The sequence below is a fragment of the Falco punctatus genome, assembly GCF_963210335.1.
Source record: "Falco punctatus genome assembly, chromosome: 1".
In the NCBI taxonomy this organism is placed as follows: domain Eukaryota; kingdom Metazoa; phylum Chordata; class Aves; order Falconiformes; family Falconidae; genus Falco; species Falco punctatus.
This window is the reverse complement of record NC_137580.1, coordinates 87,422,381-87,450,183: the sequence shown is the minus strand read 5'-3', so window position 1 is coordinate 87,450,183 and position 27,803 is coordinate 87,422,381. Positions and strand designations below refer to the sequence as shown.

The following is a 27,803-nucleotide window of genomic DNA, read 5'->3' as shown; positions in this document are numbered from 1 at the left end:
CTGTCTTGTTAAAGGAGAGTAGTAACAGGCCCCTCGAAAAGAAGTAATAGAAACAGATTGTTAAATATTTGTAAAAGCTCTTTATGGGATATTTTTAACTTTTAACAGGCTGGAACTGTTTTTCAAGAAGCATCTCAAGATTTACGTACTTTCTGCACTGCATCAGATTTAATGTAATTTCTCTGTTGTGCTGAACTATGCTATATCCCTGCCTCTTTCCCCATTCCAATTATTATCATGTTATAGGTCTTTGTCATACGTCTTATCTAACTCATCTGTAGGAACTGGATTAGGAAGCTTGATTTCATAGAATCCTAGAATCCTTTGGGTTGGAAAAAAAAATCTAAGATTAGAGTCCAACTGTTAACCTAGCACTGCCAAGTCCACTTGGGAGCAACCTGAAGTGTAGCTAAGTCAGTCAAAAGGATTATCACCTTTCTCCTTTTTACAAGACTGCAGCTACCAGTACTGGAGCTAAAGAGATGATGGGAAAATTGAAAAAAAAAAAAAAAAAAAATTACTGGAAATACTCTCACAGATGTTTGTTTCCTGCTGTTTCCCCAAAACATACTTCTTCTTTATTGTGCAAGCATGACTTTTTTTGGATAATTCTTCAAGAACGGCCATTAATTTGCCATTAAGAAGGAAGAAGCATATGACAGAAAATGTATAAATTATGTGAATTATATTAAAAAATGGATAGTAAGAATAAAATCAACTAGCATATGGTTTGTCAATTATAGCCACTAGCTGAATTGTAATGGATTCTATTTCTCTAATATTCTGTAAAGTTCCAAGGCCCCCTGGGGAAAAAAAACAACACATGATAAAGATTTGGGAAAAAAAAGATGTCAGTACTGACAAGAAAAGGAGGCAAAGATTTTATTGATGCTGCATTTATGTAGCATGACAAAAGAGCTCTGCCTCGGGGTACAAAGGATGAAGGACAGCTTCGTCAGTTTGTATCTTTATACTTTTTGCCTGTGGAAATGGAAAGACTACAGCCAAAATAATTTAGGGGCTTGCTTCTATTTACTTTTTTTCAGGAAAACATGATCATTGCCAACAGACCTTAGAAGCTTTGGAAACTACTTGTGAGTTGTATTTTGGTTTCCTTAATCTTCAAAGTTGTTCTTTTATACCTTAAAACCTGTATTTTTTTCTTTATAAGCAATGAAGCACTTCCCAAAACTCCCTTTCTGGAAACAACTGCTCTGGCCAAACCTACTTATCTTCCAATCTCCAATTGGACATTTTTTCATTATGGTTTTCCTACAGAACTCAATTACGGACCCATGTCATTTTCCAGGGTTTTACCTACCTTCAGCAGACACGTGGAAGACAAATACTCTCTGGTGAGAAGAAAAAAGTCTGAAAACCTACATGGCTTACTCGAGTGTCTTCACATGAAAACAGCTCTGAAAACACCTCGGGATGAAACCATAGCCGAGCTAGCTGCTTCGGCTGAGAATCTACCTCGTGTTCGTTCTATTACGCCCGTCCCGTACAGCTTGTCTCCTCAGCTCTCGGCTGGGCTGCTGCCGCCGGCCCCGCCGCACCTCAGCGGGGGCCAGGCAGGCAACGAACCCACGCGCGCGCCGGCGCCTCTTCCCGCCTCGTACCGCCGCGCGCTGGAGGCGGGAGGGCTGGGACGGGGGGCGCTTGCCGCACGCGCCCGGTACCACGTGCCCGCCCGCCCCGCTGCGCGCGCCACGGCCTGCGGGGGCGGAGCGACGGGGGATGGGCGGAGCCAACCCGGCCGCTCGCCCCGCCCCCGAGCCGCCCCCTCCCGTCCCACGTCTCCACAAAGCCGAGGGGCGGGGCGGAGCGCCGCGCGCCCCCAGTTCGCGCGCGCCCCCCGCAGCGGTTGCCGCCGCTCCCTTCTCCCGCCCCCAGGGGGCGGGGCGGGCGCGAGGGCGCGCGCGCGCGCGCGGTGATTGGCTGCCGGCGGCGGTGGGAGCGGGTTTAACGGCCGCAGCAGCCCCGGGCCGGGGGAAAACAAAACAAAGGCGGCGGCGGCGGGAGCGCAGCGGCAGGATGCCCCGGCCGCCCCTCGGCCCGCAGGGCAGCACACGCGCGCCCAGCCCCCGTCTATGACCCCCGGCCACCGCCGAGAAGGCACCTTCCAGGCGAGGGAAGCCACCCCATCCCCCGCCCCCTCCTTTGTTTTTCGTTGAGGGCCCGGTGCTGAGCCCTCGCCGGCCATCGCCTGAGCACCGGGGGTCCCGCCGCCCCGCCTGCCCGTGCCCCTGAGGGGAGGCGGCCCGGGGGCGCGCTGCTGCTCGGAGTCCAGGCTGGGGAGCGGAGCCGGCAGGGCGCAGCGGTGAGTACCGGAGCGTGCGGGAAGCCGGCCCCTCAGCCTTTGGCTGGGTTCTTCATTTTTTTGGCGGGGGGGGGTAGGGACGGCGGGGCGGCTGCGCAGCCCCGTGTGCCCCCCGCCCCGGCCGGGGGCCGCGGTTTCCTGTGCGCGCGGGGCGGGGGGCCGCCGAGGCAACTTTGCTGGCGGGAGGAGGGCTCGGGCGCTATTTATAGCGCCTGGAAATGACGGCAGTGCTGCCTGCCTGTAGCCGGCTCGTTACGGGGCGGGTGGGGATGGTTTACATAATTGAGGGGGGGCGAGGCTGAGCCTGGCGAGCCGGCGTGGGGTGGGCTCCCACCGCCCTGCGAGGGGCCCCGGGGTGGCGCGGCGGGTCCCTGTCCGGGGTGCGTCGGGGACGGAGCTGGCCCGTGTCGGGGTGGCCGCGCACGGCCGTGCCCGGCGGGGGTCGCTGCCAGCGGGAGAGGGACGGCGGCGGCGTCACCCGCCGCGGCAGCTGTGCGCTCGGACGGGGGAGAGGAAGGGCTCCGGCGGGCGCGGAGCGGCTGCTCCCTCCCGGCAGGGACGCCGGGGCTCCGCCGGTAACTCTCCTCGCGTCTTATTTCTCGGTGTCTGACGTGAAAATGGGGCTTCTGCGTCTCAATCTCTAACTTTGTGAGGGTTTTCCTGCTGGAGTAATCACGTTGCAGCTTTCCTGGGAGCGGGTGCGTAGGCTCTGGCCGGCTCTGTGGAGCCAGGCAAGGACTCTTAAGCTTCTGGTGTCGCCCCTTTTTTCCAAGCCCGGCAGGAGCGGCGGAGGGCGAGTTCCTTATACGCCTTATTTGTCTATACGCTCGTGTGCGGCTGCGAGCAGCGGCGTGAAGATCCCCCTGCAGACAGGGAAGCCCCCCCGCGCTGCCGCTGCGCGGCCGGCAGCTGCCCCGGCGGAGCGGGTCCCGCGGCCGCCCCCCCGCCACGCTTATCGGGGTGTTTGTTTACACATCCGGGAGCCGCGCGGGGCGGGGCCGCTCCCCACCCATTGGCCGCCGGGCGCCCCGCCCCGGTGACGTCACGAGTGCGGGCGGCGGGGCGGGCGCCGTAGCCGAGTGTCCCCCCGTCCGCGGGCCGGGACGGTGTGCGCTGCCGACCCGCAGCGGGGCGCTTTGGGGGTCCCGGTCGGGGGGCGCTCGGTCCTCCCGGGGGTACCTCCTGGCCCGGAGCTGGTGGGGCAGATCCAGGTCACCCTGGCAGGGTCTGCACGGCCGCCCGGACGCCGGGCTTTGCTCTGAACCCTGCAGTGTCTGCCAGGTTGCTCAGAACTCCGGCACGCCGGGCCGCCATGTGCATGGCGGCGGCGCAGCCCGTGCTCTTGGCTGAGCATGTGGCGGGGTAGTTGCCTCAGGTCTGTGCGCCACTTTGCACAGTGTGATGAACGGCAGCCATGGAACCTGCTGCTGCGCCTATCGGAGTGAAGCCAGGCTGGATGCATTCACCATTACTAGAGCAAGCTAAGAAATGGCTCGGGGTTTGAGTCTCGTCGTTAACGTCACAAAGCAACAAGTCCTGTCATTCTTAAGAGTGTATATAAGACTTCGGGTTGCCTTCTTTTGGAAGAGAGCAATATCAAATACAGTTGTCAAAAGAATGACAATCCTTTAATTTTGGTAGTTTCATTCAGTCCAATCAGTAATACACAGTCCGAAAGAGTCCAGATTGCCTTTGGAAGTGTGAATTAAAAGAGCTGCTAGGAATACCTTGAAGAAGAATATTTTTCTGTTCAACTTGCTGAACAAACTTATACAAACATTGAAGTCGTGTTTCAGTTACGGATTGAAAGGGTCTAATCCAAAGTCAAAACGTGTTTGCTTGTGGTGCCTTTCATTCTGAAACCCTGGATTTTTGTTTCCAGTTCTGTAGACATAAATAGGATCTGTATCTTTCTAACATTAAGAGTTGAAGCAGGGAATTCAAAGGGAACCTCATGTTTAACTTCCAGGATTGTATTTCTTGTGTTGTCTTTGTCCTATAGTCCATTACCTCTGATAAATGTGGCTTTGTATCTAGCTGTTCTACAAAAGCAAGCTGTGTTCTCCAAACATTGTAATCATTCTTCCCTTTGCAATTATTATATACTTATTGTCCCAAGATAATTTAATTATATTTGTTTAAATGACTGTATTAAGTTCTGCTCTTCATACTAACTGGGTTAATATTTCAGACATTAATGTATCCTTTATCAGATTATATTCTTTTCAATGACTTAAATCATTCTGATGTGTAGATACATGCTTTGGATGGCAACTTGTTCCCATTGTTGCTTTATTTTTTTGGATTGCATATGTTCTGGTACATGTCTTGTTTGTGGCTTATCTCTGCCTGTGCAATTCTTTGTGTAAAGAACTACTGAAGAACTTCCTGAGTCTGTTCTCCTGCTGCTATTATAAGCTTAAGATTAAAAAAAACAACAAACCCCTTTAAATCTTGCTGTGGTTGTCTCTTGTGCCAGGCCTGCTATACAGATTGTTTTCTCAAGATTTCTTTTGAAGCACAGTGACTGCTTCTTACGAACAATCTTTAATTTATGTGGCTTTCGTTATCTGCTCTATTTGTATTACTAGTATCCTACTGCTAGAAAAGTGGCTGACTGCTGCCCTGCACACAGTTTACAACTGTGTAAGTGTTTTACAAGTTCATTTTAATAGCTGGATCAAGATACTGTAAATTCTTTTTCTTTGCTCTCATTTCTGTTTGTGCTATTGACCTACTCTGTCACCTGATTGCACAGTCACTTATGTCATCAGCTGTGTTCATGTTTGGATCGCTAGTTAGCTTAATGCACATAGCGTGGTAATTGATGGCCTTTGACAAATCAGTAAGTGTTCTTATGAATATTTAGAACCTGTAATTTTCAGGCAAACTCTAAAAAAGCCTTGTTTTCCAGTGTAGCAGGAAGGCTTGTCCTTCTCTGTGCATTTGATGTCTGTTAAAGGCACTCTGAGGATTACAAATGCAATTGGGTATTCTGTGTTGAATTTAGCTTTTATTTTCTGACTGTGATTTTTTTGGTAGCATCCATTAAGGCTGTTCTGCTGGGGTGAGGAGGTATCTAGCTTTGTTCAGAACACTAGACAAAAACGCCTTTGCCTAAAGATACAATACTTCTGAGTTTGAAAGAGGAGGAGACATGGATCCCTGAGTAGGGTGGCAGCATCTTTCTTGGTATTTCACTTAAAGCCAGATGTGATTTTGCTGAACGCCCAAGTGCAGTTACCTGTTGTATGTTTATTGTTGGACATAGCAAGTGTTTTCCAAGATGCTTTGTTACTTACTGTATTGGAACTGCCGAGCGGAACTTCAGAGACAGTTAACTTTCTCTAACCCCCTGCCTTTCTGCTGCACTTTTCTGCATGGATGTTTTAAAAGAGTATACCTGGTATATCGTAGCAAGCTTGTGTTTTGTGGAGAACTGTTTGAATTTCTCCATTAGAAGTGTGATGGAGTAGAGCCACTAATGGAACAGAACTGCTTGTTGCTGTGTTGAATGGAACTTAAGTTGGGCAGCTTCATAGAAAGAAGGGGCCTGTAGTGCAGCCAGACGTTTGTTCCAAATAACACTTCGCTTTATGTCTAGAGTTGTTGAATAACGAGTTTATTCTGGCCTTGCTGTAAGCTGTTAATTGTTCTGCTCTTTTCACCTACAGGTTGTGACTGTTTCTCTTCTGTCACTTGTGTGGAAAGTGCCACACACACTCCAGAACAACAACGGCTTTTGCTTGCATATTCCAGTGTTTCTTTTGTCAGCGAGTTCAGCAAAGTTGTAATTCTTCAAGTGCCAGCCCTGAGCTGAGTGAGGAGCCACCAGCAGAGATGGTAAAAATGACAAAATCAAAAACGTTCCAGGCTTACCTGCCAAACTGTCACCGAACCTACAGCTGTATCCACTGCAGAGCCCATCTAGCCAACCATGATGAATTGATCTCCAAGGCAAGTGGTTTGTTTAGAGACCTCATGAATTATTTCTTAACCAAAGAACAACAGTTATCACTGTATCGCTGCGCCCAGTAGATGAGGGATGCAAATTGATGCATACTTCAAAGTATCTTCCTTGGGTTCACTCTTGGGTCATGTGTTGTGTACTGAGGACTGGGTATATTCTGGAAACTTTTCAATGTGACAAAGACTGATCTAATATGTTCCCCATACTAATGAGCTCTGTCGACTGTCAGGTAGGTACTACTTGTGAGCTGTCAAAAGTCTGCTAAGAAAAACTGTCAGAAGAAAGCATGCATGTCTGGGTGGGGAAATGATTCTTTATCTGGAATAACCATAACCAGATTATTTTTGACTATTTGAGTGAAAGTCACAAACCTAGCTGTTTCCAGAATGTTCAACTTCTGTTATGCAATCTGTAAAGACGTTTACTTCTGCTGTATGCTGGTTCCTAGAGGAATGTGATTAGCCAGAGATGTTCAGAATGGTTGGGCTGTCTAAACTTAAGGTTAGAGGATGGGTGGATCCCTGAAACAGGCTAGGCCTGTCCTCCTTGTTACTGGAAGAAACCAAGATTTGTGATGTGTGAAATACATAGGAAAACTTGAAGTTTGGGATAAATACTTGACAGTCTGGTTCATTCTGCTTCAAATAAGCTCCTGATGAATTTGCTCTTAATGGTGTCCTGCAGAAAACGCTTCAGTTGCTTTTCAAACCTCTTAATACAAATTGCTTGCTATAAAACTATTTTGTCAAATAAAAATTTTAGTGGCAAACCCTTTATAACTAACTCTATCTGTTGCTCCTGCCTGTGTGATCAGCAGCACTAAGGTGATGCTGCTCTTGACTGCTGAAGAGATGGGGGGGTGGAGGCATTAAGAGTGCTGCTCCTTCTGAATTGATGTGTTTTTTGGGTAAGGAGAAAGTGTACCTGCTTGCTTATCCCTGAGGGGGTTATCGGGAAGTAATGGGGTTTTCCCATACAGTTTTTCTTGTGTTAATAATTCTTTTGATCTTTGTTCAGATATCAAAACAACTTTGAGTCAAATGGTAAAATTGGTGATGGTTCTTGGCAGTGTTGCTTATTGCATGCTTGCTTCTGCTCTGCCTGTAGCCTCTTCTGCTAAACAATTCTTTCCCTCAACTTAGCACGTGTATTGAGGCATGGAACTGCAAATGTGATGCATCAGATGTAAAACAGTGCACTAGCTACTTACATTAAACAATGTGAAGAAGTTCAAGAGGGAGGACTTGTTTCACTTGTGTTAACCTGAAAAAAGTTCTTTACTTTCTCTATAGTGATCGATCTTATTTCATTGTAAGGTCAGGAGAACTGTTCAAATAGTAATACAAATGCATTTGAATTTCATCTGTTTCCAGGCTGATTTCAGAATTTGAGTATAAGGCGTCTTTTGAGCAATGCTGGAGTCAAATTGTAAGCAATTGTAGGTTCATTATTCACTACATGCTCTGGGCCAAAAACTAGTGGGAGGGGTTAATCTTCCCTGAACATTAGGTTGTAGGTGCCTACAGGAGGAATGAAACTCAGCTAGCTATGTCTCTTGAGATGTCTAAATTAATTGAGAAAATGCAATCCAAGCACACCTACTTAATAGGAAGGTCTTCATTTCATGGAATTAGAATTATTTTTTTTTGCATGTCAACTAAACTGCCACAGTTGCCACATGAGCCAGCTGTTCTCCACAGTCTTGAGAGTTTTGGTCAGCAGAGTATTTTGAGCATGTTCTTAAGCAAACCATGTGTTCATATTACAGCTTCACAAATAATTTCAAACATTAAAAAAAATCACATTTTTAATTCAAAGAATGTGGAGAACTTCAAAAAATCTTATCTAGTAAATACAAATATTCTAAGTTGTTGGTGTTGGGAAGGGTGTAAGATACAGATTCTGCTTTATGTTTGGCTATCATAATTTTCAGTGAAGACTTTTACAAAAGTTGCTGTACTTGCTCATTGACCATATGCTTTTTTGGCAGCTGATCTGTATTCTGTCAATTTAAGATTATTTGACCGTATTTTATTGTCTAAATCTGTGTAATAATGAGAATCACATTTAAATGTGAGGTGTATCTTTTTTGTATGTTTGTAAAATAAAAACATTTCTCATCTATTGTACTTGTATTTGGAACATAGCTTTTAAAACCCCACCTGCCTTAAGCCTAACTTGTATATATTCTAATATTGGAGAAGTTCTAATGGAAATATCTAGCTATTGCTTTGCAGTTACACTTGGATCATCAAAAATAAGTAGTGCTGTCCTGGGGGTGGCAGGGGAAGTAGTGGGAGGAAATAAGACTTTATTTCTGTTACATGAGAACACAGGTTAACCTGGAAAATAAAACCCAAATAAATATCCTAGACAATGTGTGTAGGCATACCTTAGAACTGTAAAAGGACTAACAGATGAGGGTACCTCAGTTTTTTTATATGAATCTTTTTTCTTTTTTTTTTTCTGAAGGTCTCCTAAAGTGTTTTCATTGAGGCACATTATGTGCTATGAACTTTAGGTTCATGAGAGATTTTTTTATTTATACTAACAGTATCTAGAATCTTAGTTACTATAACTACCCAGTTGCAGAAAAAAAAACACTTAAAATAACTTGAAGCGTGTAGCAAGTTGATTCTATACAATCTAAAGTTAACTGAGAACAGTGCCGTTCCTGTGCTGTTCTGGATTTATTGATGGAGCAGAGAACTGGACAGTTCAACCTGATTTTTTTCCACCCCCCTGTGTTACTTCGAGGGCTTAGTTAAAAGCTAAAGCTCTGTGTAACACTTACTAAATACAATTTTTGGTTACAGATTGTCTCATTCTTTCCAAGTGCTTACTGTACAGTCTCATTCCAGAACCCTCGTGCCACAAATAGTCTTCAGCAGATATTTATAAGGCAAACAGTATCTGATACCTAGCTGTTAACGGCTTTGTTTGGGTGTCACCCCCCTGCCCCCTCATTTCTTGTGTGCATGGTGACTTGCTTTCTGTGTGGTTAGGGAAAAACCAAAATACATGGAACACTTAATTTAAAGCAGCTACAACTAGCTTTCTAATGTGCTCTGAAGTATAAGCATTTGTTATACCTGACACTTAATAATTCTGACTTCAAGGTGGGAAGACAAGCTATGCTCTGAAATGAGTAGTGGTTTTCTTAAATGTTGGTCTGTCATGGAGAAGCAAAGAGCACTGCCTGTTTCTGCCAGTCATCCCTTTGATTCTGGTCCTGAATATCAGACTTCAGTACAGATTTACAGCTCTGCTTTTGAGCACTGTTGATTCCAATTGTCTGACAAGGATGGCAGTATACACTGATCACCTTTTCATTTTATTTCTCTTCTGCTTGAGCAGTAGGATCTCTTTTTTGCCTTAGAATTAATCATGAAGCTGGGTTGTTTGTGGGGTTTTTTTTTTTTTTTTCTTCTCTTGTGCCCTTGCTGGTGCTAAAATGGCAACCAAGAGTCTTGGCAACAGCTTAGAAATAAGAATGCAGACTAAAAAAACTGTACAAATGTGTTACGTGCACAAGTGAATTTATTGTTAGGTTTAGTTTTCTCTGCAGCTATGAAAGGACGCAACATGTTGCCTGGTGTTGAAGTCAACTTGATGGTTAGTGACTAGGGCATGCGCTTCTAGATATTTCACCCTAAAACCCCGTGTTCTGTCTGTCTAGGGGGGAACCTGGGGAAGGAAGAGGAATGGGAAGAAGGCTGGTTGAGAACAGGAGTCCCAAACCAGGAGGCCATCAGCAGTGGAGGTGTTGGCAAACAATCTGTACAGCTGAACATGTGCACGCATGTATGAACAGCTGCCATAATTCATAACTCCAGTCATCTTTGGGAAAACGCTGATTTGAAGGATACTTGAAAGAAGTAACAAACTGTAGATGACAACTGAAATAAGCATAATTTTGAGGTGGTGTTAGGTGCGACTTAGACACTACTGATTTGCATTGTTGGCAAGTCTGCAAGTGCTGGATTTTCTATTTCTTTGGTGAGGGCTTCAAAGTGAATGTTAAACTTTTTTTTTTTTTTTTTTTTTTTTTTCACAATTACTATTAGAGGGAGTTCACCAGTCTTTGCTACACTGGGGGATGTTCAGAGGACAGGAGAAAAAGCTGCAGCATTTTTGTTTCTTTAAAGAAGCAAATGGATATTTTTAGAATTGTATCCTTCTACAACTACAGGCATGGCAGAGAAGTAACCCGTATCAGCAAGCAACCACAGGCCTTAATAACGAGTAAGGCAAAAGGTGATGCCATAGGAGACACTTGTTGGGTTTTAATGCTCAAAGAGCACGTAAAAAGCAACCAAACGGTATGTGTTAATATAAGAAAATCCCAACAATTTAAAAAATTGACCTAATTAAGTTTTGAGGGAAGACTTCTACCAGATTTTGAAGTCCAGGTGAGGTTGCCACTTGCAGGGCCTGTGCAGAATGTTCAGTGCGTGCTGCTCTTGAAGTGATGCTAAAGTAAGTTTTGTGAAAGGCTTAACTGGAAGAGCTTCTGATTTTTTTGTAAATGGTAGAGAACGTGCAGTGATTACGAGCAGAATTAATTTTATAGGAGGCAAATACTGCTTGAAGGGCGTAAGTTCCACAGCACTTGAGAATGGCTTAGTCTCATTAAGTTCCAATAATTGTTTAGAACTTCAAGCATGGTCCAACAAATTACAAAGAAATACAAATACCTAATAGAAATCTTGGTACCTAGTGGAATTGTTTTACAATGTGCGTTAATGCTGGGGATGGAAGATAATCTGGATTCCTTTGTATAGATGCCAGTATAAATACTGTCACTTTCTTTTGTTTCATTCATTGCAAAGCATATCTGACCAGAGAGGGGAAGAGTCATATGAAGTCACAGACAGGACTAGATATGTCAATGTTTTCAAGAACAAGTTCTGCATAAAGGTATATATACGTCAGCATCATTGACTTTGCTGGGAAATCCTTGCACCTTATGGGCAAAAGAACAATCTTGGTGGTTAAATTCAGTTCCGCACGGCATCAGTCTGTCTGCTGTTATATTATTGATGAGAAGGAAAAGTCTTCAGCTTAAATAGATGCCAAAAAATGTTTAGCCTTGTTTAGCAATCGCTGTTTTGGGCCTCCACTGTTTAACTATGAGTTCAAGAGGAATTGTTTTAAGGGTTTATTGCCTTTAAGTAAATACGCTGTTCTTAGCTTGATTTGAGTTGGTAATCCCCCTTTGCTTATGATACAAGGAGTACTTGGAAAGATAGCTGGGCCTGTTGTATGCTCAAAGGCCATTTTTGTTCCCTGCTGAAAAAGTTAAGAATGGGCCTAATTTCATAATTATTTTGGTGGTAAATTTCTTTTCTAAGAGGTTTCTAGTATTTTGGGTTCAGGTGTTTTTTTTTCCTCTCAGGGGAAGAATGTAGTTTTTGGAAGAATAGCAATCTTTGTAAAACATCCAAGAATAGATTGGAAGACTTAAAGGAGCTGGGAAGCGTGCAAGGGAAGTGTTCTACTCTACAGGTGTTTTGACATCATTATTTCTAAAGTACGTTCTAGATGCCATGTGTAACTCAGGTAACTTGTTCTGCCTGACAGTGTCTTCATTTTGGGCAATACCATTTTCCAAACTGCAGGCATGCAGTTTTTGGGGTGGAATTGTTTGAGGTTATTCTCTACATATTGAACTTTTATAACTTGCTTTATTAAAATCAGTAAATAATTTAATGAAAATGCACTTTAAAAATAATAATCTAAATACCTCTCATGGAGTCATCTAGAACTTGCCTAGGAAGCAGCTGGGCAGTGTTATCTCTGGTTGTCTGCAGTATCGAGAATTTTGGATCTGAGAGAAATCTCAAACGGAACAAATGGGGTTTTCCCCTGATAAATTTTTTTAGCTTTAGCTTATGTTGAATTCAGGTTTCTGAATTTACTTTGCAAATCTTGAAGACAAGCCATCCTTACAGCCTCTGCTGTATCTTGCTAAGAAGATAATTGCAGACATCAGGGCACTGTTACATGTTTCTGGTTTACCTTAAGAATACTGTTTTCTGACTTACTCGGTAGTATTTCTTTGAATTGCACGTTTGTTGAGAATATTAATTTAGGTTGATTTATCTTAGCTCGTAAAGTGAACTCTAGCAAATGAAAGGAGACTCAAGAAAATGAAACTAAAAAACACTTCTGGACTACTTCCAATTCCATTGTTTAAATTTTTTTTCCCATGTTATGAATAACTTGCTGTGCTTAAGGAAGTTACTGTTAATGCCATTCTGACTCGCTTATGATAATGCCAGCCATACCTTTAATACATGCTAAGATGGCAGTTTCTCTGGATGTTTTCTGTGGAGCATGATCTCCAGCCATGCAATCTAATTCCGTCTGTGGGGAATAATTAATTACATAACCTTTTTAGTAGCTTCCCTTCCCCCACCCATGCCCTTAGGTATGCCTTGGGGCAGTAAATACAAGTTTTGCTTAACTGATACTTCCTTTTCTCCTGGGTAAAACAGCTAATCCTGGTGTTAAGAGGTAATGATGGGTTTAACTTAGAAGCATAGATCGTATCAAATTCTGCAGGCATGTACTACTGTATGAGTGAAACGTTGATCAAGTTTCTTTACTACAAAATGTATTGATGACAGAGCTCTGTCAGATGACTTGAAAAGATCACAATGCCAAACTGTTCTTGCAGTTGACCTTAGTATAGTTCCTGAAACAAGAAGTTATGGATCTTTTAGATCTTCCTGTAGGAATGGATGGCTAGTCAGAGATGTGGATTTTGTGGGGAAAAAGTTAACTTGTAAACCAATGCAGTGTTAGTAATAGAGGACCATGGAAAATGAGACTGAAAGCAGGCTTTGTTTTAACTGCGAATATTAGTTGAACTGATAAATTGCCCAGCTGCTAAGTAAAAAATCCTGGTTGATGTGAGTCATTATTGATGACAGTTGGTCACACCACTATCTTCTAATTCTTCTCTACTGGGTGAGACACATATTTAAGACCCAGTTTTAATAGAATGTTGTGGTTTAGTTATGATTCATGTATGGTGCTAGCAACCTTGGAAGTGCTGAACAAATCATGCAAAGTAAAAGTTTGTGTTTGCATAGGTGATGTTTATTCTGTAGAAGAGCAACTTCTCTGGAGACTGGTTTGAACAGTTATGCCTGTTAGTCCTTGACACTGCCATTTAAAATGTTTTCTTCTCTTTAATTTCCTTTGAAGAGTTGACACACAAGGCGTTTAAACTGTCAGTCTCTTAAAATTCGTATCAGTATAATTGAATCATACAGTGTAGAGTGTGAGAAACTGTGTGCTGGTAAAAACAAATGTTTGTTTAGTACTTTTTTTTCCTGGTTATGCAAAATACTCTTTATAGCTGAGTTGCAAGCTTAGCAAGCAGTTCAAGTGCTGAAAGGAGTTGTCCTGTTTCCATTTCTAGTAATAGGATGCATCAGGAAGTAAAGCTCTGATAACAAACCTTTCTTACACTTGTTAGTAGATAGAGCCCTTCATGTTACTCAATATTGTGTGGTCAAGAGGATGCATATGTGACAGGTCTATACTTTTGTGTCTGAATAGCAGGGGGTTTTTTGAAAAAAAAAAAAGAAAAAAATGATGATCTCCTGAGCTATTCATGTGAATAAGAAACTGTGACTGCCAAGCTCTGACAAGTTAAGAAATTAATAAGAAAAATTAAGTCACAGGAATTTAAAAATTGGTATCTTGTGCTTTTACTTCAGTCAATGTACAAGAGTTCTGCATGGGTGGATTGCAGACCATTGAATGCTCAATGACACACTGATGTTGAGGTTGGACACTGATCTTAAAGGAAAGTCCTGAGTTGCCTAGCCCCAGGTTCTGTATTCTCTAGTGCAGTAACACAAGTTGCTACAGGCTGCTGTCAAGTTATCTGTGAGTGATGTAGACGTGGAGGAACTCACTCCTCATAGCTGGGCAAAGGAACAATTCTTCTATGGCATGTAAAAACATAATATTTAGCCTCTAAACGTGTGTGTAGGTAAGAAGGATGGTATCAAATGAATCAGCCAAACTCTGCTAACGGGAAGCTAGAGAAGGTGGGAATGGAGGAGCTTTTTGCGTGAGATGTTTGTGAACAGTCTTTCCAGAACAGGAAAAGGTTCTGTTTTGTGTTGCTTCTCTCTCCACTCTACCCTAATAATCCCCCAAATCAGAAGGTAATGAAGATGGCCATTTCTGAGGGGAGAAAAACCCAGGAGAGTACAGCATATTGAGGGCAAAAAAGCGAGAAAAGAAAAATAATCTTTAAAAATGCATCAGGAAGAAAGAACATCTGAAGCAGTACTTACCAACCTAAGGTTTGTGTTTCATTTGGCTAGAATTTTTTTTCAGCTTATGAAACAAGAGAAAGGGAAGAGCTGCTTTTTCTGCTATTCCTGGCATTCTGTTACAGCCCTCTGCTTAATTTTGAGAAATGCGGGGTCAAAGGAGAGCTTTTATTAGGTGATATTAAGTCAAGACTAAACATAAACTTGGCAGAAATAATTGCCATAATGTAGTTCAAAAGGTCTCCTGACTGTTGCTTTGTTCTGGAGTCTTTTTCTTTCCCAGATAGCTGGGGAACTTCAAGTGTGGCTTACAAGTAATTTAAAAAGGGATGGTGTAGGACCAGACAAACACCACCACTACCACCACCACCATTAATTTGTATGTGATTGGCTTGTGAATTACATGTAAATAGAGAAATTAGCACATAATTAATAGGAGAGAGTATTTCTTGGTGCAGCTTGAAAAAGGATTTGTAAATTCTAATTCACAGCATGCAGTTTTTAAAGCAAGAAGAAATGACTGCAATTTCAAGAATATTTACAGTAGCTCAATCAAAAATAAGGGTCACTGTGGCTTTGAAATTTCTTGTTCTGAATTTCAGGTACATGGAACCTAAATGTTCTAGTTTAAGTTTACTTTTTAACGAATAAGAAGACCTTTGAAGTATTTACTTTGCTTTTTCTTAAATTTTCGGGCTTGCACAACTGTAGTTGTCTCTAAATCCATGTGCAGTTGACTCAAGCTAGTTACTCATTTGTTAACGGGCAGTTTTTGAGAGTATGTACGTGAATAGTTGTTGTTTCCACCTGCAGTAAGCATTGTCTGCTTCATTATTGGTTGTGAGACACTGGCCCCAAGTTAGAGAACACTGCTTATTCTATAGGAACTCAGGCTGTAGGCTCTGTGCTGTTCTGCTGTGATGCATGTTTTAAGTGTTTCAGGAGAACCGAACTAGTGGTGAGGGGGCTTTGTTTCTTTTGAAGGAAGGTGTAAGGATTACTTTCTGGCAGAGCTGTTCAGACTGTACCAAGCTGAGTCTCTCCTTTCAGCATCAATCCTGCCTGAAGTTTTAGCTTTCACTGTACTGCACAGCCTATCTTCTTCGCCTTGCCTTGCGAAAAATAAGACTTGCGGTGCTGGCTAATGGAGAGAGCACCTTTTCTTTTGTCTTTGCTATAGATAGAATCATTTAGGTTGGAAAAGACCTTTTAAGATCATCGAGTCCAACTGTAAACCTAACACTGCCAAGTCCACCTCAAAACCGTGTCCCTAAGCGCCACATCTTTTAAAGACCTCCAGGGATGGGGACTCAACCACTTCCCTGGGCAGCCTGTTCCAGCACTTGACAACCCTTTTGGTAAAGAAATTTTTCCAAATATCCAACCTAAACCTCCCTTGGTGCAATTTGAGGCTGTTTCCTCTCATCCTGTCACTCGTTAATTGTGAGAAGAGACCAACCCCCACCTCACTACAACCTCCTGTCAGGTAGTTGTAGAGAGCAGTAATATGTTCTGTCCATAAAAAGCTCCATTTAATGATTCTTTTAAATGTTTGCTAAAATAATACTATAATATTAACTCTATGGACTGTTAAGTAGACCTTCTCATCTTAAAGTGAGATGTTATGACTAGCTAAGGGCTGTGTGTAACTCTACTGCCACCATTGCTACTTAAGAGTAGTCTAGAGTCACGGATTTCTTTTAACATTCTCTGTTGTGGTATATAATCTGGTTAATATTGATTTAAAAGTGTTCATTTATATACATTTCCCCTTTTTTTTTTTTCCTGCAAACTGTTCTGAGAAAGTAGTTAAGATACAGCAGTTATTGGTGTTATGTTGCTAACCATTAGGCTAGCAAAATACCTATTTTGGTGTCAAGTGACTTCTGATTATAATAACTAGATACGTGTCAGAAGAAGAATCCATTGCAGAAAGGTTCTGCCAGTGGTTCTATGCCTAATGTTACTGAAACTGTTCAAAAATAATCAGTGTGAGATTTTCTTTCCAAAAAACTTGCATGTTTATCTAATGTAGGTTTCAGAAAAGGTGGTCTTTGATCTTCAATACTAGAATTGCAAGGATTCTTAAAAAATTTTGTACTTTTTCTTCAACATGGATAAAATTGTTAATTTTCTTTGAAAGTAGGTTAGAGAAAGGAAATTCTTGGGGAAAAAAAAAGAAATTAAGACAGTTTAGGGATTTTTTTAAAAAACCAGAATTCAGTATGGAAGAGAGGAAAAAAGAAAACTCCATTTCAGTGTGATCCTGTTTGGATGGGAAATGGCTGTGTCTGAAGTATCAAGTAGTTCAATACAGAAGGAACCAATCAACAGATGAAAGCAGTAATGTCTCTTACGTGTATATTTGAATGTTTTACCTGCGGCTGGATCTGGTCTGTTTACATGTTTTGCAAGGATGCTTGTAGCTCAGGGCTGGCGGGTCACAGGTCCAGCCTTTGTGTCTTCATCCCCTTTTGCAGAAGAGCTGCTGGTTTGGTTGGGTGCGGGAGGAGCAAACAGACGTGTCGTTTGGAGGTACTGAAACTGCTCTGCAAGCCAAACCATCCCCCAGGGAGCATGGCTGATCAGGGGCTTCGCTGCAAAACTGCTCCTGCTCTGAACTAAACGATTAATCTAGATCCAGCCAAGAAAGTCTAGCAGTTATCTTTTGTCTGTTATCAGGAATACGAGAGGTTGGAAAGTGTATGGCTGTGCTTGGGCATTTGATGATCGTAGTTGTTTTATTAAAGGAAAGCCGAGCTTATAAACTAATCAGGTGCATCTCCTGAACACTGTGTTCTGGTTTTATGCTTGGTCCAGGCTTTCACTGGTCTTGCATCAAATGGTGCAATGAAATTGAAATAAATCATCTTTTGCGTGCAGCAGAAGAGAACAGAGGAGATGGAAATGATTCCCTTTGAGTTAAAAGCAGATTATTTTAATTAGCATGAAGGATGTCTAGGAAAATGAGAATTGATATCTTGCAGAAGGGTAGGAATAAAGTATGTCTCATTTGCATTACAGATGTTTGTTTTGAACAATAATACTCAACAACTTAAAACCATTGCTAAAAATCTAATGTGGGTGAAGACTTTGTGGACCAGGCTTTCCTATAAAGAATTGGTATAAAGTAATTACTCTGAAATAGTTTATATTTGTATTATGTTTATATGTTTACACACCCTTCTGGAGCTATTTTTTTTGGTTTTGTGTTTTTTTAACAAGTGTGTTTTTGTTTTTTGTTTTGTTTTTTTTTTTATGCAGTCCTTCCAGGGAAGCCAGGGACGAGCCTACCTCTTTAATTCTGTGTAAGTGTTATTACAGTTATGCATACTACCTACAGAGTATGAACTTTTTCGGTGTGCTTCATAAGTGGAAAACAGTAGGAATCCATGTAGCTGCACTTTGCCCTCTTCTTTTTAAGGTTGGCTTTACTTACCAGTGATAGTTATTAAAGAGCTACTGAGCTGATTTAAAGTATCCCTTTGCACAGGGGATTTTTAAGTAGTTCTGCTAATAGCTGCAAGTTTAGGGGAGGGTATTAATGTGAAATTCCTTTTGTGTATGTAATGGTAACGATCTTGAGTAAGAGTTGCCATTTTGAGATATTCCAGAAGCCAAAATATATTGTGTGACTGTTTGCTTTAGACAATTCTGCTGTAGTCAGTCTCAAGAAGAATTTTCCAGTGTGATTGTTAGATACATGTACAGGTTAATGTTTCAGTACACTTGGTACATCTTAAATGACCTTGAATGTTGTGAATGTGCTAGAGGCAAAAGGTCGCAGTGATTTTATCAGGCCTAATATTTGCAGTTTTAAGCATGTCTTACTCATGATATAAGGCTCTTTGAATTTGCTAATAGATGTATTTTAAGTTTCTAATGTGCAGGACTGCATTTTTGTCTTTAGTTTTCAGCAGTTTATTGTTGTTGCAGCATTTTGGAAAAAGAGATGCAGTTAAGTGCCTTAGTCTATTTCAGACCAGGATAATGGAACTGTAACTGCAAACGATTTGATTGCAGATCCTTGAAATTCATTTTATGTGTAGTCGTTCAGTGGTGACTTGGGACTTCTAGTATAATTGTAGTAGTAAGAATCTGGTAATACAACAGCAAAAATGGTAAATTTTTGCTCTTGTATAACCATCTAAAAACTTGGTTTAGTCTTGCCTCATGTTTTCTGCATAGACTCTTATTCATGAAAAAATGAATTTGATGCAGTACTTCATGGGATGTTTTGTTTTGATATTGCTCTCTGTTCATCATGGCTTAGTCTGCTGATCTGGAGCAAAGAAATATTTATGAGGCTTTTTCCTTGCTGCTGTTATGCAGTTGGTTCTAAATTCAGCTGTTGGTGCTGTTTGGCTGGTGCAGACTTCCATTACAGAGGTCTTAAATTGTTTTTGAAGAAAAGCCTGAAACTGTAGAGGTGTCCAGTTACTGCTGTGTTCTGTTCTCTGAAGTTAAACTATTTAAAGTTAAACCAGTCGTTGTTGTTGGGAGTAAGTGGGCATCACCAACAGTTTGCTGTTCAGACTAGCCACTTGAAAAACAGAAAATGCAACCCCCTTTTTTCTTCCTCTCCTTCAGCTCACTGTAACAGAGGAAGTTACTTTTACAGCGTTGAGTGAGTTAGGCACTTTTTTTGAAGTATTTTTTGTCCTCTGGAGAAAAGGTGGGTGCAAGTAAAAAAAAGAAACAATCTTGTGCAGTTAATGTAATTTCTCCTTTTTTTTTTCAGGGTAAATGTGGGCTGTGGTCCAGCAGAGGAGAGAGTTCTTCTAACAGGTTTACATGCTGTAGCAGATATCTATTGTGAAAATTGTAAAACCACTCTTGGATGGAAATATGTAAGCAATATACTGAAGTCTTCCATTAATGTTTGTATGTTAAAGCACAGATAATTTGCATGGGCCATTGAGTGGTCCCTAAACTGATAGTTTAGGGAGTTAGCTCCAGTGCTTTCTATATATATCAGACTGTAATACAGTTTTGCTTCATTACATCTGCTGGAATGCTGTAGTAGGTAATAACTTCATCCTGGACTGCAAAACAAGCATGAGCTATAGCTGCTATTACAGCTATTAATACTTCTGTAATATCCTTTTGCAAGATTACTGACCACATACACTAAGCTGGATGGAAGAAATCATCAAAGTGGGTCTTTAATTTCTTGGGTTGCAAAGGTTGGTTCATATAGCAAAAGTATGAATTACCATAAATGGTACTGAGCACATTTACACTGCTTACAACTAATGGGAACTTGATTTTGTTGTTTGAAAAGTTATCTGTGCAGTTACCTGTAACACTTGAAGCCGTGTTGCAAGTTTGATCTTTTGAAAATGTTAGAATTCTGGGTATTGCATGTAGGATTTTCATTGATTCAGTGTAACTGCAGATCTTCTAAAAAGAAATTGTCTGAATGCATTTCCTCTGATGATGAATGCAGAGGAAAGCTTTTGAAAAGGTTCCTGTTCCCTCTTTCTCATTGCTTCTGCGAATGAGGAAACGGAACGCACATGATGTGCCATTTCCTAACCCTCACTTAAAAAAAGCATTAGAATTCCCTATGCAGTGAGAGAGCATGGAAAGTTCTAAAGCAAGATCTCTTGTGTGGTGAATCTGCTAATTCTGCTTATGCGAAGTTTACTCCTATTTCCTTTTCAACCCTCTTCCAATCTTCTCCTCCCTCCCTCCCACCCCTGATTCCTTGTAACCAATATGGGATGTTAACTGGGATGTCTCCTGGTTTGTATTTTTAATGCAAGTTTGATGATTAAGATACTTAAATTTCCCCAGCTTAATTCAGTGTCTTGATTTTTCTTCTTTCCAGGAACATGCATTTGAGAGCAGTCAGAAATACAAAGAAGGAAAATTTATCATTGAACTTGCCCACATGATAAAAGACAACGGCTGGGAGTGAATCATAACCTTCTTCCTTCTGTTTGGACAATATTCTGTGGAACATGCTTTACAAAGACTAATGCAAAGTAAAGGAAGAGCTTGGCTAGAGTGGCCCTGAGAATATCACTGAATTCTGAAACCTCACAAATGAGTAGTGTAGTGTAAGTGGCTATTTCAGGCCATGTTTGCCTTTTCTCCTTGTGTAAGTTCCCTCTTTTTGTACGTGTATTATTGTGTGAACAGTTGTTTTGGAATATTTTGGATGACCTTTTTCTAAAAACTCTCAAACTAGAGGAACAGTTCACTAATTGAGAATGGATTTTACTGGTTAGCATCTCTCTCTGACCTATGCCTTTAATGCTACCTTCTGCTGTGCATGCTTCTTGCCTAAACACCTACACTCCAGTCCTGTAGAAGTTCTATATCTGAGCAGTCCGAAAGAATGTATGGGATGGGGTGCTTTTTTATATGTAGCAATTTCTGATGTGTTTGGCAGTGAAGAGGATGCAGTATTGTAGTTATTAATTTCTTTCTTAAATTTGAGTGTACCACAAACTATGTACATCTTGTAGGTGAATTGGTTAAAGGTACAGTGCTCACTTTAAAAAATAGTTCAGTTGCACTGACTGAAGTTAGCAGGTCTCAAGTTGTTAGGAAAGGTTATTCTAGAGGTTTGATATCTCAATGAAATACCTTAGAAGGATTTTAAATCAATAATGCTATAGAATAAATCCTTTAAGACAAACATATTCCCTAAGGAGTTTGCTGGATAAGAAATTTATAAAACTGTAGCTTGCAAGATTAAAAAGGCAGAAAACTATATGCATCTTCTATTTTGGAAAAAAAAAATAAATTAGTCAGTGTATTTAAAAAAAAAAAAGTTTTGGTACTGTACCTTTGCCAGTAACAGGGACTTGTGCATCAGTGAAGTTTTATGGCTGGTTCCATGTAACTGTATAGTCCTAATGCACTGGACAAAGAGGTTGATATCAAGGAAACTTGTTGAAGTATTCTGCTTCTTCTACATTTGAACAAAGTTATTTATTTTTGTGAGAAACAGCCAGAGTCTATGACATGAAAATTAATATAGTACCTGTAGAAAAAGGAGGGGTAATAAGAGGGCAGGGAAGTTTGACTCAGTTTTTCGTAAAACTAAATAAGATAGTTTTGAAAACTTGGGGGTGGGGGAGAGGGTTTCTTGGTTTGCTGGCTAAATCATCCCCAGATACCTTTTTATAATAAAAATCTATATGCAACTCGCCTTCTCTTTTGTTCTGGCACTGTTTCTTAAATGGAATGAGTTAATGAGAGAAACTTCTCAAAAGTTTATGCACAATATTAGCTGTTGGTATCTGTGCATGCAAATTCTGAGCAACTGTGAAAGAAACACTCTACGTAAATTTGCTAACTTTATTTTCAAATTAAACTGTCTCTGAAGACTTTTTATATTTTAATCCTTTTAATGCTTGAGGACAAAATGTTTGGAAAAAAAACCTTTAACACTACATAAGTACTAAAACTGAAAGATATGGAAGCCTTGCAATACAATGTGATTTTCTCTCAATAACAATTCTAATATGGCACCTGCAAAATTAGCCATAGGTGCTGTTGCTGCTGTTACGTTTTTGGGAATCTCTGATAGGCTTTCTGAACTCTGCTGCACTTTAGAAATTTTGTCATACATGAGAAATTATGCCAATGGGTAGAGGCAATACAGATCTTTAAAATCAGCTTTCCAGTGTCTTTGTGGAGAGGAAGAGCGAGAAGAGTTTGCCGATGTGTACATTCTCTGATGCAGGCTGGCTAAACTGCATTCAAGGTGTCGTAGTGATCTATACCTATGAATTAAAATGTAAGAATTTGAGAAGTAGTTAAAGCTGTTGGGTTTCAGTCCAAAGACCTGAGGTGGTACAGTTGTGTCCGACCTGGCTTACACATTACTACTTCATGTTCATATCATCAGGCTTCAAAGTCTCCTTTTTAGCAATGTTGTTGATGCAAGATGGGCTTCGGTGCTGCCTGTCACTTGATTTTTTTTATTTTTTTTTTGACCTGGAATTCCTGGGATTTTGTTCTCCTCCATTGTAATCTGTGTTGCCAACAAAGGCAGCACTAAAACTTCTGTCAACAAAAATTTTGTGTTGGCTGCAAAGTCCAGTTGCAATGTTGATACTTGTGAACACATGTATGTGAAGTTTGTGTATCTTTGGGCTTTTCTTATTTCCTGGCTACGGACTTGCTGAAGCAGTACACTGGACTGAAGACAAAAGTAATGGCTGCTTTTCGGTAGAGAGTTGAAATTAAAGAAAATATGTAAAGTATTAAAGATTTTTCTCTCTGAAATTGGGGGTTTGGTTATCTCTTGCTAGTAAGTTAATGCTGTCTGTAACACAGTCTGATTCTTATTTAGAAAGTCAACCTCTTTCTTCAGTGCATTGTTTATATTTCAAACTGGACATTTTCACCAAAACCTTAATTAACTTTGATGCCAAAGGTTGGGACTTCATCAGGTGCTTAGCGCATAGAGCTTCAGACCGCTGGCATAAAGAGTTAATGACCTATTTGTGATGTTTATGGCTTTTAAGAGAACCAAACACAGCAATAGTCTTTTTGGTCTTTTAAGAGTGGACGCTTAGAAGGAGTAAAGAGTAGAACTAGTGCAGAATTGCTATTTCATGCTGCCATGTAACAATTCTTGAGGCTTGTTCTATTGAGGGAATATGTGAATTTTCTTCCTGCGTTGCTTGGCGGCATCAACGATTTATTTTCTCCCCTTGTAAAGATGTAGAGAGTTCTTGTTATTGGTTTTGGTGAAAGTAGAATCCAGATAGCAATGGCTGCTGGCTAATGTGAAGAGGTCAGTCTGGTCACTGAACCTTCCAGCAGTCATTTGAAAGAAAAATAAACTTACTTGAAAAAAAATTTTACTAAAGCATTTTCCCTCTAACCAATTTTTGTAATATATTAAAGATTATATTTAAAGTTTGTATGTGTTTGCTCTGGGCAAGTTTACTTCCCCTCCAACTTGAGCACTTTTGTTACTTGTACTGGTTATTTTTATTGTTGGTCTTAACATTTATTTTGTATTTTGTTTTTTATAAACTGTAACAAAAAGCTTTTGTGAACCTTTGTTTCTTGCTGGCTCTTTCTTGGACCAAATGAACTGACTATGAGCTGGCTTAGAAGAAATGTTCATTGGGATGCATAGGAATTTGCTAGCAAAAATGTACATGTATTGAAAGTTGTTTTTTTTTTTTTTCCTCTGAACCTCTAAAGCCACGCCTGTCCTAAAGTAATTAATCATAATTTGATGTGATTTTAGTAATCTGACCACACATTCTCTGTCTAGGTCCAAAATAATGCCTGTAACAGTTGTGTTCTAGGACTGAGTCTGCCTGCAAACACTAAGAGTTATTCTTCGGCTGGTCAGTCTAGGTACCTTTTCGATTAATAAAAGGCAAAGCTGCCATCTATAAAAGTTCTGTTCAGTTGCAAACTCTCTGTGAAATAAGCTGCAGAATTCAGTGAGGGATTGCTGACACATCAACCTAACCACTCTTGTGTATGCTTTTAGCAGTCTAGTAATCTCAGTTTCATCTGCCGGTAAAAATGGCCAGAATATGAATTTTCCTCATTCATTTTAAGCTGTACAACGATGGACTGTATTAACGAAGTGTGTTACCGTTCCATCCTAATTTCCCACTAGGAAGGCCTGGTAATAACGGCCGACCCGGGCAGCATGCCTTGTGTGCTTGCAGGCGTTCACAGTCCGTGGGAGCGGAGGGGGAAATACAGTTGAGGAAATAGCTTTGAATTCAGATCTGGCCTCTGAGGTTCTGACCAAGAGTTGTCACTGCACCCGTAATCAGGTGGTCATCCGTCATTTCTTACTGGTGTATCAAGCTAGTGCAAGAGACCGAGAATGCCGTGTGCCGTTCCTGGTGGACTTACGCTTCCCTCTGAGTCGTGCCTGTAGAGCTTTTTCTGCATGCTCATCTCAGCAGTCAGATTGCAACGGCAGTGACCTGCAGTCTCACAGACCAAATTTCAGACATCTCCATTCTTGGATAACGGCGATGGGTGGAAGAAGCTGGCAAATTATTGTTGAACTTTTTGGACACTTTATTGTACTTCATTGAGACTCATGTTAAGCCAACCTGCGGCATAAACACCTACTGCAAAAGGAACAGACACTTCAGAGGTTTCTTTTAAAAGGACTGTTACAGATGTTTGAAGGTGTGAAGCATGAGTCGTAAATGGCAGTTGTTGTGCCTCATTGTTTCTTAAACTCTTTACAATGCTTTCTTTTACAGGTGACATGGCTGTGTTGCTGTTTTGTCCTAGCAATACTGTACATCATTTGTTGTTTCACTATATTGTATCTACTTGAGGTATCACAATAAAAGCTTTCAATTGTTTTGTTGAGTTTCTCCTTGGTTTTGTGCTATCTTTTCTTGCTAATTAAATTCCCGTTCTTTATTCTCTGATAAGGCTAGAGAGAAAAGCCAGTGCTGTTAGTTTCTCTTAAGAACCTCTAAATGTGGGTTGAATCTGTTTTTTAAGTGGTTTTAAAACTGCCACTAAACATTTGGGGGTTTCCTTTCACTAAGCTTTCCAAAATACAGAAAGTTGTGTTGCTGTTTTCAGAGGTTTTGCCCGTTTTGAGGCAATCATAGGAACCTCTGCAAAGTGCTTTCAAAGAGTCAGTCTGCACAGCCCAAAGTTACCTTGCAGAGAAGCTGCAGGAGGTGTGGGTGTGCTTTCTGTCACGTTACCTTGGTTGTCTGTGGTCCAGAGGAGTGCTCTGAGCACAGGCACTCCATCTGTTATTCCTCAGCTTGGGCTGGGAGGACCTTTTGTGGTTCCTCTAATCAGATTGATGGTCTTTTCAGGTGCTAGTGGAGTTCCCATCCCTGCTGTGAGTCGGTAACAAGGATGAAGATCAGGCTTTTCCATCCAAGAGCCCAGGTCCCAGTGGGCTTCATAGTGACTCAGGTTTGCTCCACCTGTACATTTGCAGGAGGCGCAGCCTGCCGTGTGTGTAACTGCAGGGCTCCCACCAACATTCAAATCCACCCTTTTCCCTGGGGATGATGGCAGCACATCACCAGCCCTCTGGAGCAGCAGGCATGGCTGCGGCGCTCAGGTTCGCCGGTGGAAAATCTCCACAAAACTGCAAGTTTGGGTAAGAGGGGATGATTAAGTAGGAGGGAGATGATTTCTGTGGCAAGCTGGCTACTTTCCTACTGCAGTCCCAATACGTGGTTTGCTGTTCTTTACAGGGAGGGGGCACTTGGCTCGTGTTAGTCCTGGCATCCGCTGTAACCCCCAGGTCCTTTTCAGGTTGAAAATCCAGTCTATGGCATTCACTGATGGCTTAGTACATTGTTAGGTCAAGCAAAGTGATGTTTTCTCCTGAAGATTAATTTTAAGATGGTCATATGATCTTGATGGTTGTGATTACAAGAGCAAAGGTAAACCGGGACTTTACTATGAAAGGCTTCATATTTGAGATACTTCATACTATTATTTTGAAAGACTTTAACCAATACCTTGGTTTAAACAAATCCCAAAAAACTCTCTGTTACTGGTAGTAAAAATACCCTTTAATTTTTTTTAAATTGTAGCAAGGGACTATTTTGGTGATTTAGTTTACTGTTCGGAATAGTAACAGGTGCAGGATTATCCTTAATTGCATTAAACCATGTGAAATAAACAATTTTCAAGGAAGTGCTTCACATCAGACTTGCTTGCTAGTACAAAATGTAGGTGTGTGCTAGGCAATACTAAAGTGTTAATGAAAGTTTCCTGGAAATTCTTCTAACTCCAAGGTGGGCTAAATTAATCAATGAGATCGTTTGATTATTTTTAGTGTGACAAACCAGTAGGGTACACAGATTTCGGACACAAAACATGAGCTGTTTGCATTTGAACACTTAGAGTCAAGTAAGAAATGGGTAGTGAGGACTTATGTAGGATTTGGGGGGGAGTTTGCTTTTTATTTGGTTTCTGTGAATGTTCAGCTGTTACTGAGCATTGGCCACCAGTGCATCAAATACCAACCTGTTTGGACTGCCTGAGGCTGAGAATGAAGTAATTCAGTGTCGGTTTATTCAGTGTCTCTTCAATAATCCATCATTTCATCTCACAAAGGGATGGGGATGGTCTACATATGAAATCAAACATAGTATTTACATCTTGAGAAAAGGGGAAGATAGCCTGCTACCCTTTCTTTTATTCATGTGCTTATAAGCTGTCATCTCCAACAGACTCCTTTTTAACCTTTTCTTGGCTTTACTGTCTTAGAGCATAAGAACAGGGTCTTTCCAGATCTGAAAAAAAATTAAGGATAACAATAGCATTTTATGAGAGATGTATGGTATTCATTGAATAAAACCATAATTTTTGACATGGATATAATCAATAATAAAGATTGAAGTAACACAGAAGTATCTTTCATATTCAAGATGTTACAGTAACATCCCATTAAATTTTGGTGTAGCAAAGGGACTGTGAAAACAACTGTCAGCAATTGGATTACCAGTATAGTCTTGGAAATGTGAACTCCTGTGTTGTGTCTTACCAACTGGAAAATACCTGGAGGATCTCTGACTTCCAGATAGACAGAGGTGGGCAGATGTCTCATCTAAAAGTTGTGAACCTTCCATTAGATGTCTTTTTGCCTCGGTTAGATTTAAATAGTCGGATGGCAGTCTCGGTTGGGAGTTCTTGCCCCGCGCACGAAGCACCGTAGCTGTACGGTTAAGCTGCAGTGGGACAGCAGTGTGTCTGGATTTACAAAATCCAGGTAGCCTAAACAGGAAAGGAATCTCGACTAAAGCTTAGTTTAATCTGTGAGAAGGGCTCCAGCGAGGTTATGAGGTTGGCTTCCCGTTTTTGTCTCTTGCTCTGCACCCTCCCCTTGGCCCTTCTCCAGAGGGGTCCAGCCCTGGCACTCACCCCTCTGACAAGCCAAGCAGCTGTGGGTTTGTTAACATTAACAGAGGCTGGGCACATTCCTTGGCTGTGAAGCAGCTCTGCTGAGCCATGTAATTGATGAGCATTAACTGTTTCTCCTCTAGTAAAGCCTGGGCTGATCTGAGGGTTTGGCTCATTGATTTCGAAGCATTGCTGTATCAGGTCTGAGCTGAGGTCACTGCCTGCAGAGGTGGGGATCTGAGGTGCTGGCAGCCTGGTAGCAGTTTAATCTGTGCTTGCATTAAGTATAAATCTAATTGCCCAAAGGTTTTACTTAGTAGAGATCACTCTAGAAAGCAGACAATAGAGCTTTTTCAGTATTTAATGA

At 41.3% G+C, this 27,803-nt stretch overlaps 1 protein-coding gene across 1 annotated transcript; it reads left to right on the top strand.

Annotated features, from left to right (window-relative positions):
- The first annotated feature begins 1,838 nt into the window (after positions 1–1,838).
- YPEL1 (yippee like 1) lies at positions 1,839–24,922 on the top strand. Its single transcript, XM_080374024.1, has 5 exons — positions 1,839–2,323; positions 5,998–6,280; positions 17,858–17,901; positions 19,335–19,443; positions 20,427–24,922. Exons 2-5 carry the CDS (start codon positions 6,164–6,166, stop codon positions 20,514–20,516), a joined length of 360 nt encoding a protein of 119 aa, XP_080230150.1. The 5' UTR covers positions 1,839–2,323; positions 5,998–6,163; the 3' UTR covers positions 20,517–24,922.
- Positions 24,923–27,803: the final 2,881 nt, after the last annotated feature.